At 42.7% G+C, this 14,127-nt stretch overlaps 1 protein-coding gene across 1 annotated transcript in view; it reads left to right on the top strand.

Annotated features, from left to right (window-relative positions):
* The window catches only part of DMRT1 (doublesex and mab-3 related transcription factor 1), a 107,802-nt gene that overhangs the window by 66,580 nt on the left and 27,095 nt on the right, over positions 1 to 14,127 (top strand). Inside the window, exon 4 of the mRNA XM_003782919.1 lies at positions 2,368 to 2,512. Within this exon, the coding sequence (XP_003782967.1) occupies positions 2,368 to 2,512 (145 nt within the window). The remainder of the gene's footprint in view (positions 1 to 2,367; positions 2,513 to 14,127) is intronic.

The following is a 14,127-nucleotide window of genomic DNA, read 5'->3' as shown; positions in this document are numbered from 1 at the left end:
CAGTTCTTTGAGGGTTCTCCATACTTCTTTCCATAGAGGCTGTATTAGTTTGCAATCCCACCAACCATGTAAAAGTGTTCCCTTCTCTTCACATTTGCACCAGTATCTGCAGATTTGAGACTTTGTGATGTGGGCTGTTTTCACTGGGGTTAGATGATATCTCAGAGTGGTTTTGATTTGCATTTCTCTGATGATTAGGGACAATGAGCATTTTTTCATGTGTGTGTTGCCCATTCATTTGTCTTCTTCAGAGAAGGTTCTGTTCATGCTTTTTGCCCAATGATAGATGGGGTTGTTTGCTTTTTTTTTGTTGAGAGCTTACATTTTAACAAGACCCACTGGCTATGTGTGTGCACAGTTAGAGCACAGGGCATCAGTGGTATAACTGGACCTGGGTCTGTGTAGTAAACCGCTAGTATTGCTTGCTCCGTGGTTTCAAGGCTCCTTGGTAGATTGTCCTGCCACTCTCTCATTGGGGCAGAATCCCCCCCTTTGATGGTAGAAAATGAAAGTGGGGTGATTACCTAGAATAAATGCCAGTCTGTATATTTCAGAAAGACAAACTAGAAAGGATAAAGGAAACACCCCCAGATAAACTTCACTTGAAAGGAAATAATCACCTACCCTTTGCCTCTCCAAGAGGAAATAATCTGCCCATCAGAGCATAGAATTGAGCTGGGGAACAGTAAGATGATCAACAGTGAATCCTTTGTGTTTCTCAAAGTAACATACAGAAACTTTCTCTCAAGTAATCCTATAATATTCAAAGTACTCTTAGGCCAGTGGTTACTTGGGACATTGTCCAGAATTCACATGTTAGAGAATCTTAAGGAAGCCAGAACCTGGTTTTATCTTGCAAGGCTCTCGTCAAGTTAGCATTATTTTCTGTATAAAGTAGCATTCAAAACATTTGATTGGAGGGGTGGCACCTGCGGCTCAGTGAGTGGTGCACCAGCCCCATATACCGAGGGTGGTGGGTTTGAACTCAGCCCCGGCCAAACTGCAACAACAATAACATACACACACACACACATTTGATTGGAAAACATAATTGCAAAATTGTTCCTTAATTCTAGACAGAATTGGTTTATCTTGAACATTTCCTTAGATTGACTCGTATTTAAAAGTGAATACCCTCTGTCTGGCATAGTGGCTCATACCTGTAATCCTACTACTCTGAAAGGCCCAGGCAAGTGGATTGTTTGAGAGTTTGAGACCAGAGTAAGAGTGAGATCCTGTCTCTACTAAACAGAACTAGCAGGACATTGTGGTAGGCGCTTGTAGGCCCAGCTACTTGGGAGGCCGAGGCAAGGGGATTGATCGAGCTCAAGAGTTTTTAGGTTGTTGTGAGTTATGATGCCAAGGCACTCTACCCAGGGCATAGAGACTTTGTCTCAAGAAAACCCCCTAAAACAAAAAATAAAAGTGAATACTCTCTAAATTTAAGTTGTTAAAGACATTAGAAATGATTGACATTCCGCTCAGTTCTTGTGTGGAGATAGGATTGGGTGTTGAATGCTTGGTATCTGTACCAGGCTCCATGTAAGAAATAGTTCCGGGTTCCCATGGACGTGGGTCTTTACACAGTCATCAGCAGGTGGAAGTAGGAGGTCTCTCCTGAGCCATCAGGGCATGTCTCCTTGGCTTTGAATGAGAGCTCTGAAAGCTGCAGGGAACTAACTGCTCCTTTCATAAAAGCTGCCCGATGGTTCCAAAGATAGAGTCTGCCTGCCAGAAACACAAATGACTGCCACGCCCACGTGCAGCTGCCATTGCTGCTGGAGGGACAGCTGTGCCTCCCTGCTGTCTTTCCATTCTCACTCCATATGTCTAGTTAGCAGAACCCAGATCCCAGACTTCTGTCCCCTGCTATAGGGAACAGAGTAAAAGGAGGTGGGAACTGACGCTGAGTCGTTTGCATGTTACTTTTCTATAGTTTTTTTAAAAATCCTGTTTAAAAAATATCTATTTATTTGAACTCTGTAAACAAGGTGTCAACGTGTGAAGAGGTTTGATAACGTGCTCCTGGTCGGAGAGGCTAGTCAGTGTTACAGCAGATTGTGTTTGCTCCTGCGCAGTGCTGTCCCCTCTCCGCTATCTTATCTTCCTTGGAACTGGTTAGTTCAGCCCCCTATGACTGGAGGAAATTTCAGGGGTACTTTAGAGGGGACCCCATGATAGAAATGGTACCTTCAAGATGCACAGTGCTTGTGTTTCGGAGGCTCAGTGTGCTGGAGGAACATATTCATGGTAGAAGATACCCAATTTGAACAGGCCATTCCCCACACTTGCAGAAGTAGACAGTTCTTGGAATAATGGTAAAATGAACCGTTGGTCTCAATGTATTTCTTCTTTTTTCTTTAGCAGATGAAGAACTCTGAGAACCGCCATGCGATGAGTTCCCAGTACAGGATGCATTCTTACTATCCGCCTCCCTCTTACCTGGGCCAGAGCATGTCCCAGATCTTCACTTTCGAGGATGGCCCGTCTTATTCGGAAGCCAAAGCGAGCGGTAGGTGTCTGGTTACAGACTGGATTTCAGGTGGTGAGAGGATGCATGTCCACTACTGGGTCCCAAGCCCTCTCTAATGGCTTATCTGTTAAGAACTGTTGTTTATTGCTGTGTGAAACTTAGGTAAGTGTCCTTTGAAGTATTTACTTATGGAGTGACTTTGCTTTGCTTGATTCCTAAAACCATGTTTGGATACCTAGTGTGACAATAGGATGGGAGACTCCCATTCGGAAGCTAAAAAATGTATGGTTTTGAGGATCAATATGAGACACAGAGGCACTTTAAGTGTGGTTCAAGTCCTGATATTTTTTGTGAGATGAATTTCTGTATATCGAAAACTCATTTCCCAAAGATTTTCATTTTAAAATTGAAGGTGTATTTATCTTTTGGGGGGGGGGGAATAAAATAACACAATAAAACATTTTGAATACAATAGATCTCAGAGTTTATGCAGTAGCAATGCTAATAACTCTGATATAATGGCTTTAAAATAAAAAATGACTGTTTAATGAACCAAAGCACTTTGAAATACACAGTTCCTCAACTTCGGTTTTCACCTTCTCCCCAGCGTCTACACTGTGCTGATCGGCAGGTGTTTTACGGCTGCTGTGTTTCCAGATCCCGTGTTTAAGTTCTTTATATTTAAGCATCATCTTTTGATTTACGAAAATGAGAGGGATATGCAATTGAGGCGATAAATGGAAATCAGGTCAATAGTGAAACCTGGCAGAAAAGCAGATCCAATAGAACTTAAACTTGTACTAAATAAAAAGAGAACCTTATTTTCTAAATAACTTAACCTTATAGAGAACTTGTTTCTTTGCAAAGCAAATGTTTAGAGAATGAGGATCAGAATCTTTCACTGATTTGCAAATTTAGAGCAATAAAGTCTAAAAAAGCTGGGAAAGCAATGCTTTATTCATCATGCTAAAATAAAATAAAGGACCCTGTTAATATGAGATAAATAGGTCATGATCCTACATAATCTGAGCCGTAGAGAGAGTGATGTATATATCATTGATTTCATTTTCACTTTTCTGTTGGGAGTGGTCAAGAACAACTGTTTCTATAAATATTCACAATATGTATGTCCACATGACCCTCTTTCCATAAGCTCCTGAAGTTTGGAGAGCACAGTTTATATACATTTTTATCTGCTATGATGCCTTTTATTTGTTATTCGTGGTTGAGAGTCTGAATGAATGAATTTGGTAGGATTTTTAAGTGAGCTTGCCCTGTGAGGGAATACAAACACAAAAGGTCAGATTCCTAACTTACTGTTTGTCTAATGGAACCAGTGCATGATCTGGGGATAAAGCAGTTAAAGGAACATTTGTTCATACAGAAAATCAGGAATGAAACTCACTTTTAGGAAGGAATGGCCTGAACTTCTTATTCTAGAAATAATGGAAAATTTTTAGAAGCCCTGGCATTCTTGAGCCAAAGGTGTAAATTCACAGCAGAGCAGTAAGACAAAAATTTAAGAGGCAATTTATTAGATCAGAAAGGAAGAGATCTGGAGAGGAGCAGTAGTTTGAATTTATGGTTGAAAAGGAAGTGACTGAAAGGAAGGAGGTTACACTCTGGGGAAGGAAAGACCATTTGTTGTAGCAGTGTTCACAGGGAAAGAGTGGGTAAATAACTGTAATTTCTTAGAACTTACCTAGAGATGTGTACCTTCCAAAGAGTATTGTGTGAGGAGGCCCTAGGCTTACCTTCCTACTCTAATTCTTTAGTAATTAATCAGGAGTCTCACACTTGAGAAATAAGAGTGTTAGCTAGGAAGGGCTATGGTGAAATCTCAGTACTATCTACTTAGGAGTTATCATGGAGGAGCGTATGAATTCATAGAAAATCCAAGCTAGTTTTTTTTTGTTTTTATTTTTTGTTTTGAGTTTTACTTTGTCGCCCTCAGTAGAGTGCTATAACATCATAGCTCACAGCAACCTCAAACTCTTGGGCTCAAACAATCCTCTTGCCTCAACCTCTTGAGGAGCTGGGACTATGGGTGCCTGCCACAAAGCTGGGCTAGGTTTTGGTAGAGACAGGGTCTTGCTTCTCTTTCTCAGGCTGGTCTAGAACTTGTGAACTCAGGCTATCCATTTGCCTCAGCCTCCCAGAATGCTAGGATTACAGGTATGAGCTACTGCTCCCACCTTCCAGTTAAGTTTTTAAAGAAATAAGGCTTTATGACTCCATATGTGTTCCATGTTGGTTTGGGTTTGTTGTTGTTTCTTTGTAGGTTTGTTTGTTTCTTTCTTTTTTTTGTTTTTTAAGACAATATCCCACTCTCTTGGCTAGGCTGGAGTTCAGTGGTATAGTCACTGTATCCTTGAACTCCTCAGCTCAATCCTCAGCCTCCAGAGTAGCTGGTACTATAGGTGCCCACCATCACACCTAGCTTGATTTTAGAATTTTTTTGTTTTTGTTTTTAGAGAAGGGATCTTGCTGTGTTGTCCAGCCTGGTCTCAAACTCCTAGTTTTAAGTGATCCTCCTACCTTGCTCTCCCAAATTGCTGAAATCATAGGCATGAGCACTATGCCTGGTCTGTCTTAGGGGCTTTTATGTTGCATTAAATGTTTTACAAAGCAAGTGGGAAGGGAAAGAAAAAATGTGTTTGCAGGTCAATAAGGACACCCACAGGTCATTTCACAGGAGAGCGGGTCCTCAGTTTTATCATCTGAATCAGTACAGTTGAGAGCTCTTTGAGGGCATATTAGGGCCTTTTCGTTTATGGGGCTAAGGCAAAGGACAGGATGCAGTGAGGACATCAGTGTATGCATTTGTGAGAAATTTGGCAAAGGCTGACTGATGACCAGCTACATTTAGCAGATTCATGATGAAATTATGACTTGTAAATAGTATATTTATTCTTCTACTTGGGGATTTGTAAATAATCGGAACTTTAAACTTACAGTTTCTAGTAAGTTTACTATTTTCTTTAGATTTTTATTTAAGTATACATTTGTCCATTAAACCCGTGTATCTTCAGTGTCTTTTCAGGTAAGTTTAAGCTTAGCCTCTCTTTACCATCAAAAAAAAAAAAAAGAATCCAGGTTCACTGTTTTCTTTTGGGTTTGCTGAAGATTGCAACATGAAAATAAAATGTTAGGAGGAAAAGAATCCCAGGAGAAGTTTTCCTTTTGCCATGGTCCTACTATTTAATGGGGCTTTTTTTGTTGTTGTTGTAAAAAGATGAGGAGTCATTCTCTTTTCTTTCCTTAAGCTGAAAAATGTTAAGGAGGGGAGTCGATTGGGAAGGTAGTGAGAACACGTAGGGCTTTGCAAGCACTTCAGCTTTTATTTCAAGTGATATGGGAAGCTGTTGGAGGGTTCCAAGCACAGGTAACATGTGTGTCTTGTGGTTGTAAATGATCGCTCTGATGACAGTTTAAGAGTAGACTGTAGGGAGGCAAGGGTGGAAACAGGGATACTGGTTGGAAGGTGGTATCAGCAGTCGGGGGGGAGCATGGTGGTGATGATGGGCGGTCAGATCCTGGTCAGAAACCACAGGTGTGCTGATGAGTTTCATAATGCCATAGGAAGAGAGGTGTGAAGATTGACTCTATAATTTTCTACCTGGCAAAGTATAGGATTGGAGGTTACACTTACTGAGGAAAAACGGCCATGGGAAAAATAGGTTTTGTGGTTTGGGAGATAACTTGGCACACATGTGAGATGTTGAGGGGTCATTCAGGTAGATTGTCAAGTAGGAGTTGGATGCATGAAGTCTGAAGTTGAGGGGAAATTTCCTGGCTGCCAGTGAAAGTGGGGATTTCAATGCCTAGGTGTTATTGAACTTATGTGATCTAGAGAAATGAATGTAGACCGAGAATAAAGGACAAGGGACTGAGCCCTGGGACCTCCAGTTGCAGGCTCTGTAGATGAGGAGGAGCAGAAAGGAGAAAGGAAGGAAGAGCAGCCTGTGAGGTGGGAAAGTAGAATCGACTATGTCCTGTTCCAAGGTTGAAAGGATCAATGACCTTTCTGAGTGCCCACTTGGATGGGGAAGTGGAAAGCAAACCTTGTCGGGGTGCAAGGGAGAGAAGAATTGGGGCAGTCAGTGGAGAGTCATCAAAGAGTTTTGCTGTAAGAGTGTGACTGCTTCATAATAACAGGTGCAGGCTGTTCAGGAAGTAGGTAGTGGGAATATCCTGAAGTTGATGCCTCCTGAGCTGGTGATGAAGAGGCTGATCTTCACAGCAGCGCCTCTGTGTAAATAGACGCACCTGAGTGGCATTTCCTATCTGCGAACAGGCATCTTCCTCTGATGCTTGAGTATGAGTTCTATATGACTGGTTAACAGCTACAAAATGGTTTAGGTTTAAATGGTGAAGTTGAACGTGATTAGACCCTTTGTCTATTTTGTGACCTCAGTTTAAAAGTTAGAAATTGTGCCTCATTTCTTTTGGTCCTGTGGCTGCTTCGAACTCAGATGCAGTGTGGCGGGCTCCTGTGCAACCTCAGCCTGCCTTCACAGACAACCTGTGCTCTTTCCAGAAAGAAACATTTGAGGTGCTTTCTACAGATCGCAAAGTGTTTGCGTGTTGTTTGTTAATCGCACGGGATGGCAGCAGCTCTGTGAAGCGGGGGCAGAGCATCAGGTGGCCAGGGCCAGGGGAAGAGCCTGTCCGAGGTGAAGGGCCTTGCTCCTCTGCGATGTCGAGCAGCCTGTAGAGGCATCTGTGCTCCCAGACACGGCTTTTTGAATCCATGTAGTGCTAACAGTTCTGTAGACCAGTGGACCCAGTAGGTGCCTGATTTCACTGGTACCATGTGCCTCTCCACTGTTGTCATGACCATATGCAAAATACGCTTACACGTCAGTGAGTGGACTTGCTTAATGTAGCACATTAGAATTGGACTTTGTTGTATCGCTGCACCTATTCATTTTGTAGGTGAGAACAGTGTGGTTCTGCTCTCTGTTGGGAGGGCCCTCAGAGTTCCCTCCTCATGATCCAGAACACCAAAACTGCCTGTAATATGAGGTGACGTTCTGTGGCAAGTGGCTGTGTGGAGTGGTAGAACATTCTGTACTTAGATTCCGAATGGACCCATGACTCACAGCTCTGTAGCATTGGGATCGCCACTTATTTCTCCCAGAGCCTTGATTTCCTCACCTATTAAAAGAAGGCTGAGGATGTTGGCTCTGAGGAGGCTTTATTACCGTTGTAAGACAACTTGGTGTCTAGTATGTAAATAAGCTCAATGAATCACAAAATACAATACGTGGTGGCAAACATGATCTTGACTCTTTATTATTCCATCCTACAAGGGCTGTGTTGGCAGTTTGGGTAGGTCTTATAAGGGAGAATGATGTTCTGAACATGTTTGAAAGTTTGGCTCAGACAGGAAGGAGAGCGGGTCAAGAAATCAGAGAGCTGCTTTTGGTGTGTGTGTGTGTGTGTGTGTGTGTGTGTGTGTGTGTTCTAGCCTGAATTGTATGGGAGGCTTGTAGGAGAGAAAAACTTTGACCCTTGTATTTCCCTGCTCTAAGGATAGCTGAGTGTGCTTTATGCAACAGTTAGAAAATGTTGAGTTTAATTTAAGCTTAGCATTTTAAGAAATGACTTATCATTTGCTAAATTTCAAAGAAAAGAGCCCTGGGCTGGTTAACGCCTATTTTCCTTATGTGACCTCTTTATTCTCAGCTTTATCTTTGAACAGAAAGTAAGTGGGACATTCAGTGGCAGCAAGGCCAGTGTGTAGAAGGGCGAGGAGGTCTGGCTCAGATCCTCAGCTCTGGACCCAGCAGTGAGATGCTCAATTAAATTCTTAAAGCTTCAGTTCTCTCATCTGGAAAGTTGAAAATGATAATAACAAATTTATCTATTGTTATATGTGCATCACATAAGAAATGTTTTAAAGCATGTCAGAATCCGTCAACTCTCCTAGTTGCAGAGAGGATCCGTCACCATGGGTCCCCTATCTTTCTGTCGCAGCAGGTGCCTGGCAGTGGGCTTACAAATGAAAACGATGACCATCATTAAGGAGGGGTAAGTGTGTGTGTATTACGATTCTTGGAATTAGCTAGACATCATGGTCTGCTGAATGAGGAAGAGGGAGCATACTAACTTTGAGCATATAACAAATATTTGCAAATGGCAGCTTTAAAGATTTATTTTTAATATATCACACATGATACGTTTGCCAAGTAAAATAGGCTGGTGTTTTACAGGGAATGTAAAGGAAAGCAACAGGAAAGGAGTGTACGAGGACCCCAGCACAGGTCTCTATATACCTAAACCCAGCACAGGTCCCTATATACCTAAACCCAGCACAGGTCCTTATATACCTAAAGAATAAGACAGAAGCAAGGTGATGTGCTGTTTGATGAGGACAAGCAGATTTCTGTCATTCCTTCAAACCTCACTTTTTTTCTCCAGGGAAAGAGCACCTCACAAAGCAAACTGTGGGCGAGATTGAGAGCTGGGGCCCCTGACATGTCCTCTGTGTAAAACTACCAGTGACAGCCCCCTCCTCCCCCAGGTTGTCATCTGGAAATAGCAGGCACTTGCCTGGGGCCTGCATGGGGAGGTCAGACTCGCTCATGTAAGGAACAGGTTCATTCTCCGCAGCACTTTCGCAAGAATGATCAGGGGACGTTCTCACACATGGAGGATCCTGCTGTATCCCTCTGGGTGCCTGGCATCATACTGTGCTCAGAGAAGGCTCCGGAGGTTCATGGTTCTCGAATGAGTGAGAGAACAACTGTTGGATCCTTTCTGCTCATCTGTCACTGACTTAGAGTTAGGCACTCTAGTGAAGCACTCAGTGAAACAAGTCAGACACGCGCAAACATGGGCCAGACCGCAAATATCCTAGGTTTATGCCATGGAGAATCTTCTGTTTGTAAAACTTAAATTTTAAGGACTAAATCTTTCCATGTGACTGGTTTTCCATTATGGATGCAGCTCTGTAAAAGTAGGAGGTGTGTGATCAACATTCACACTTAACAGAGCAGGTGGGGGCGCAAGCCCAATGCTGCGGTTTCCTCTCAGCCTGGTTGCTACTGTTTAAGAGGAGGAGCCGGCTTGAGAACTCAGATCTCTGAGTCACTTTCCTGGGTGTTCTTTCTGCTGGTCTATCCTGTGTTTTTCTCTCACCTTCCTTTCCCCTTCCTTCTCTTACAAATACTTGTCTAGCTCCTCCAGTGTCTGTAGGCCAGTGTTCTGTGCACTTTCTGGGTATAACTCATTCAATTCTCTTAATAATATTAATATCCCCATTTTACAGATGAAGACACTGAGGTGTAGAGACAATCCCTTCAAGGCAGGGAAGAGAATGGGTGCAGTTTCTATGTGGCAAATGGAGGAACCAGAGGATCAGTTTGTACAAGGTCTCCCTGGGCTATAGTTTGACACTCTTCTATTTGAAATATTTGGAGGAAATGATGGCTGTGACTAGGACTTGAGAACGTGTACTTGGAAATGTTCTTTCAAGCATAAATGCAATAGCACTTTTTTGCTGTCATGATCAAATTCCAAAACCTGTTCCATTAGCACACACCTCCCGCAGAAATGCCCCCATCTGAGAGTGCCTTTCTGTAGCATGCTAGAGTCACAGTGAAACCCCCCCAAATAGCCTTGAACCCCCTAGCACATCAGCCGTAGTCTTTCTCTTTACGTTGCTGTTTTCAAAGCTCATTGTAAACTTTTAGACACCTTTATGACTCGATGGGCACAGTAAAGTCACTTTTAATTTCCTGGTTAGATTTGAATTTTCTTTTTATTTAACAGGAGAGAGTCAAGTGGACGTGTTACTATTTAATGAGAGCAAATATTATGAAATTAAATAACTAGCAGCTTTGAAAGTATAAGTGCACATAGGAATACAGTCGATTGCCTTTTAAAAATAGTCATTTTTGTGTGTATGCATAAACTAAGTGGTCACTTTGTATGTTATTTTATTTTTACTAATGTAAAAAGAGCTGCCAGTTTTTCTCAGATAATTTTATTATTTTACTCTCTGGATAGTCTGCTGGTGGGTAATCCCTTAGCATGAGCTTGCTTTTACTTCTTTAACTTATTCTGTAAAAGCCGTAAATTCAGTATGTAGAGCAGCCATGCAGAGGTTTTCACTTTGGCTAACGATTACAGCTTAGACTGAGGACGTGAGGGAGAGCGGGCTCTGGGAACTTCATTTTTAGAAATTTCTTCATCTCCTGACATTACCAAGTCGAACAAAATTAGTAGCAAACGTTGCGAGTTGTGCACCCTGGTGTTATCCTCACAGGATTCAGGGGTAAAAGTGAGTCCCCTGCCTGCCTGCTCTGTGGTGAAACTCCAGTCGTTGTGGGCACCTCCCAACATCACACATAGCAAACCTGCCAGTTTCTGTTACTCATTCAGGGTCTGTATTTAAAAGTCTCAGACCCGTGGCCTTTCTTGGATGTGACAGTAGCCACTGGGGTCAGAGCATCCTGCACCAGCCCCTGCAAGATCCCCCCTTGAGTCTGCCTTGAATCCACTGAGCCTTAGCGGGTTTTCCTCGTGCATGGTGTGGGCCAAGTCAGGAGTTTATTTTCCCTGCTTGGCTCTTCCGAGGCGCGGCCCAGGCCAAGTACAACTTGAATAACCTTCAGGAAAGCTGTGCTGTCCTTCTGTCGGCCGCTGTCTTTGAAAATTGCCTCCAGAGTTAGTGAGCAGGAACAGTTAAGATTTACAAACAATGATGAAGCTTGTCATGCATCTTTCACCATTCATCATCCAGGTGCCGTGCCTGGGCGGTGAAGTGTTCTTCATAAAAACCAGCTCAGTGTGAAATACACCTCGCTGCAATGTTTACTGCTCTGAAGCTCGTCAGCGGCCCTTTATAGTAAATCCAGATTGCGATGTGACATTACAGTATATCATTGCCTGGCGCGGTGGGGTTTACACTAGGAATGAGTGCAGTGCACACCAGATGAGGTGTCCAAATTGAGTTATGTCAGAATTTGGCTGTTATATGGGGATAGCTTTTGTTTTCTGAACACTGAAAGTTAGCTTTATATGTATTTATATTTATATATGGGCATATACTTCCCATCTTGCACATATACACAGGGTATACAATATGTGCTGAGGTCAGGTTCCAAAAGGGCTTCTGGTATAAAGAATGGTGCGCAGATTTTATGTACCTTCCAAACTGTTGTTCATTTATTGGCATGAATGGAATTACCGTGGGGAGCTAGAGTAGATGGTTATTTAATTGTAGAAGTAGATTTGATCGTGCTGTGTATAAAGTGATTGTATTTACCATCCATAGGGAGACTCAGAACACTTGCCTCTGGGGTTAATGTGGTACTCTGAAGTGATCCCTCAGATACGAGGGCAAAGAGAAGAACCCCCCTACAACTGGTGCCACCATTGTTGAACACCTTGCCTGTCCTGTTGAGCTCATTCCCCATGGGATGGTGTTTGCAGTCAGTGGCTCGGCTATTATTTTTTTTAGCAGGTATCAAAGTCTTAAGGCTGACTAGTGATATCCTGAAAGATGCTGCTTCCAAGAGATGTATAGTGTTTTAGCTTAAATCTGCAGAATAAAAGAGCACACTGAATTTATTGCATGATCAAGTTTATTTACATTCACCCTAAAAGTGCTGATATTAAAAATGAGCTCCATAAAAATATAATATTTGGAGATAACAGCAGGCTCTGGCAGTCCCATGAAGGATTGTTAAGAGAATCATTCTGTGCTCTTCACACACTTGGCACTGCGTTGTATCCAGGGTCTCTCCCCCATTTACACCTGCCTGAAGTCTAGGTTAAAGGTTGCCTCCTCCCCTGCTGGCTGTGCGCTCTCTGCTCCATTCTGGCTACGTTTTCTCTCAGTTCTAATGTCTTACTTGAGATTGATTAACAATGCCAGGTGTGAGCTCCCTCCTGCAGCACGGGAAACAATTGCAGGTGTATGATGCTGACCTCTAGGGGCGGTAGAGAAGCCAGACGCTTTCCATTGGCTTTCACTCCTGGGAAGGGAGAGAGTAGCTCAAAATCAGCCCTGAGCAAAAGCCGGCTCAAGGTGGTGGGTCCAACAGGTGCAATCATTTCATTAGGATGTCTGGATAAAACGCAGGACACCTAGTTCAATTTAAATTTCAAATAATAACAAAATTGTTTAGTATAAGCACCTACTAAGCATTTTTTATGCCAAAAAAATTTGTTTCTGAAATTTAAATTCAAATCAACATTGTTATTTTCATTTGCTACGTCTGGCAACCTCGTGTATCAGCCGTGTCTCCTCTGAACCACCCTGGGGTAGAAGGCAAAAATGGTAAGTGGACAAAGAAGAGCAATACCTTTTTTCTAGGCATTTTCAGCAGTTTCAACGGTTGTTTCATTTTTTATTTCTACACGAATAATATTAATACAAGAGGCAGCGCTCATTATGCTCCAGACAGTTTCCTATATTGAATGAAGCCACTTCATGGGTTTCTCCATGAAAGGCTTCTGGATTATAATTTATCCTTGATCATATTACTGTGTTGTTCCTTCTGTTTAGGTGATTCACAGGTCCAGGAAGGTCGAAAGAATCACGTTTCTTCCTTCATATTTTATAGGTTAGACATACTAGTGCAACAGAAAATGAAGTTAATCACACTGCGCCTAGAATGAATGGAAATGTAGACTTTCCATGTGCTCAAGCGTTTTGTTCACTTGTCCCCCTGTTGTTTTGTGAGGCCTACAGTGACTCTCCTTCAGTGTCCATTCCCCAACGCCTCTTTCCTTAATCCACTCCAGGGCATCAACTGACAGTTCAGTCGTAAACAAATAACATTCCTACTTGGGAGGCTGAGGCACGAGAATCGCTTAAGCCCAAGAGTTTGAGGTTGCTGTAATCTGTGATGCCACGACACTCTACCCAGGGCAACATAGTAAGACTCTGTCTCCAAAAAAAAAAAAAAAGAAAGAAAGAAAGAAAAGAAAGAAAGAAATTCCTTGAGTGCCCATTACAGGTCTGTGAGCCTAACATTGTTTTCTAGGAGATGAGCCACAGAGGTGTGTGTCTGCAGGGATCCCCAGATGTTAGCAGAGTCTTAGGGACACTTTCTTTCCCCTCCTGTCTGCAGCGGAACCGCCTTGCCTTGAGTAGCTATGTGTACAGCTGTCCTGATCTTACTCAAAACTTGATGGAAGTCTTCCCTGTAAGCCTGAGGGAGAGTTCTCTTTTCAAGTTACGGAAACCAGGATTAGAGCTGAACTCTGCATAAACTTTCCCGATATGCAGCCACTTCACCTTGTTGCTCATGTGGCTCTAGAGGTAGGATGGAGCTTGATTTATTTATTTTTTTATAATAGCTTTGTTGAGATACACTTCACATCCCATAAAATTCACCCCTTTAAAAATGTAGAGTTCAGGGTTTTTAGTATATTGACAGAGTTGTGGGACCATCACCACTGTCTGATTGTGGAACATTTCCATCACCCCAAAAAGAATTCCCCACTTCTGGGGAATTAGCATTCATTCCCCATTTCTCCCTTTGTCCCAGCCCCAGGCAGGGGGAGGATATTTTCTGTCTATGGATATGCCTATTCTGGACTTCCTGTATCAATGGAGTCAGGCCGTATGTGAGGTTCTGTGTCTGACCTATACCCTCAGAGTCAGGCCGTATGTGACATTCTGTGTCTGACCT

This window comes from Otolemur garnettii, unplaced genomic scaffold, assembly GCF_000181295.1.
Source record: "Otolemur garnettii isolate 467f Iridium unplaced genomic scaffold, OtoGar3 scaffold00006, whole genome shotgun sequence".
NCBI classification, from domain to species: domain Eukaryota; kingdom Metazoa; phylum Chordata; class Mammalia; order Primates; family Galagidae; genus Otolemur; species Otolemur garnettii.
Note: the sequence above shows the minus strand (reverse complement) of the source record. Positions and strands in the feature narration are given on the sequence as shown.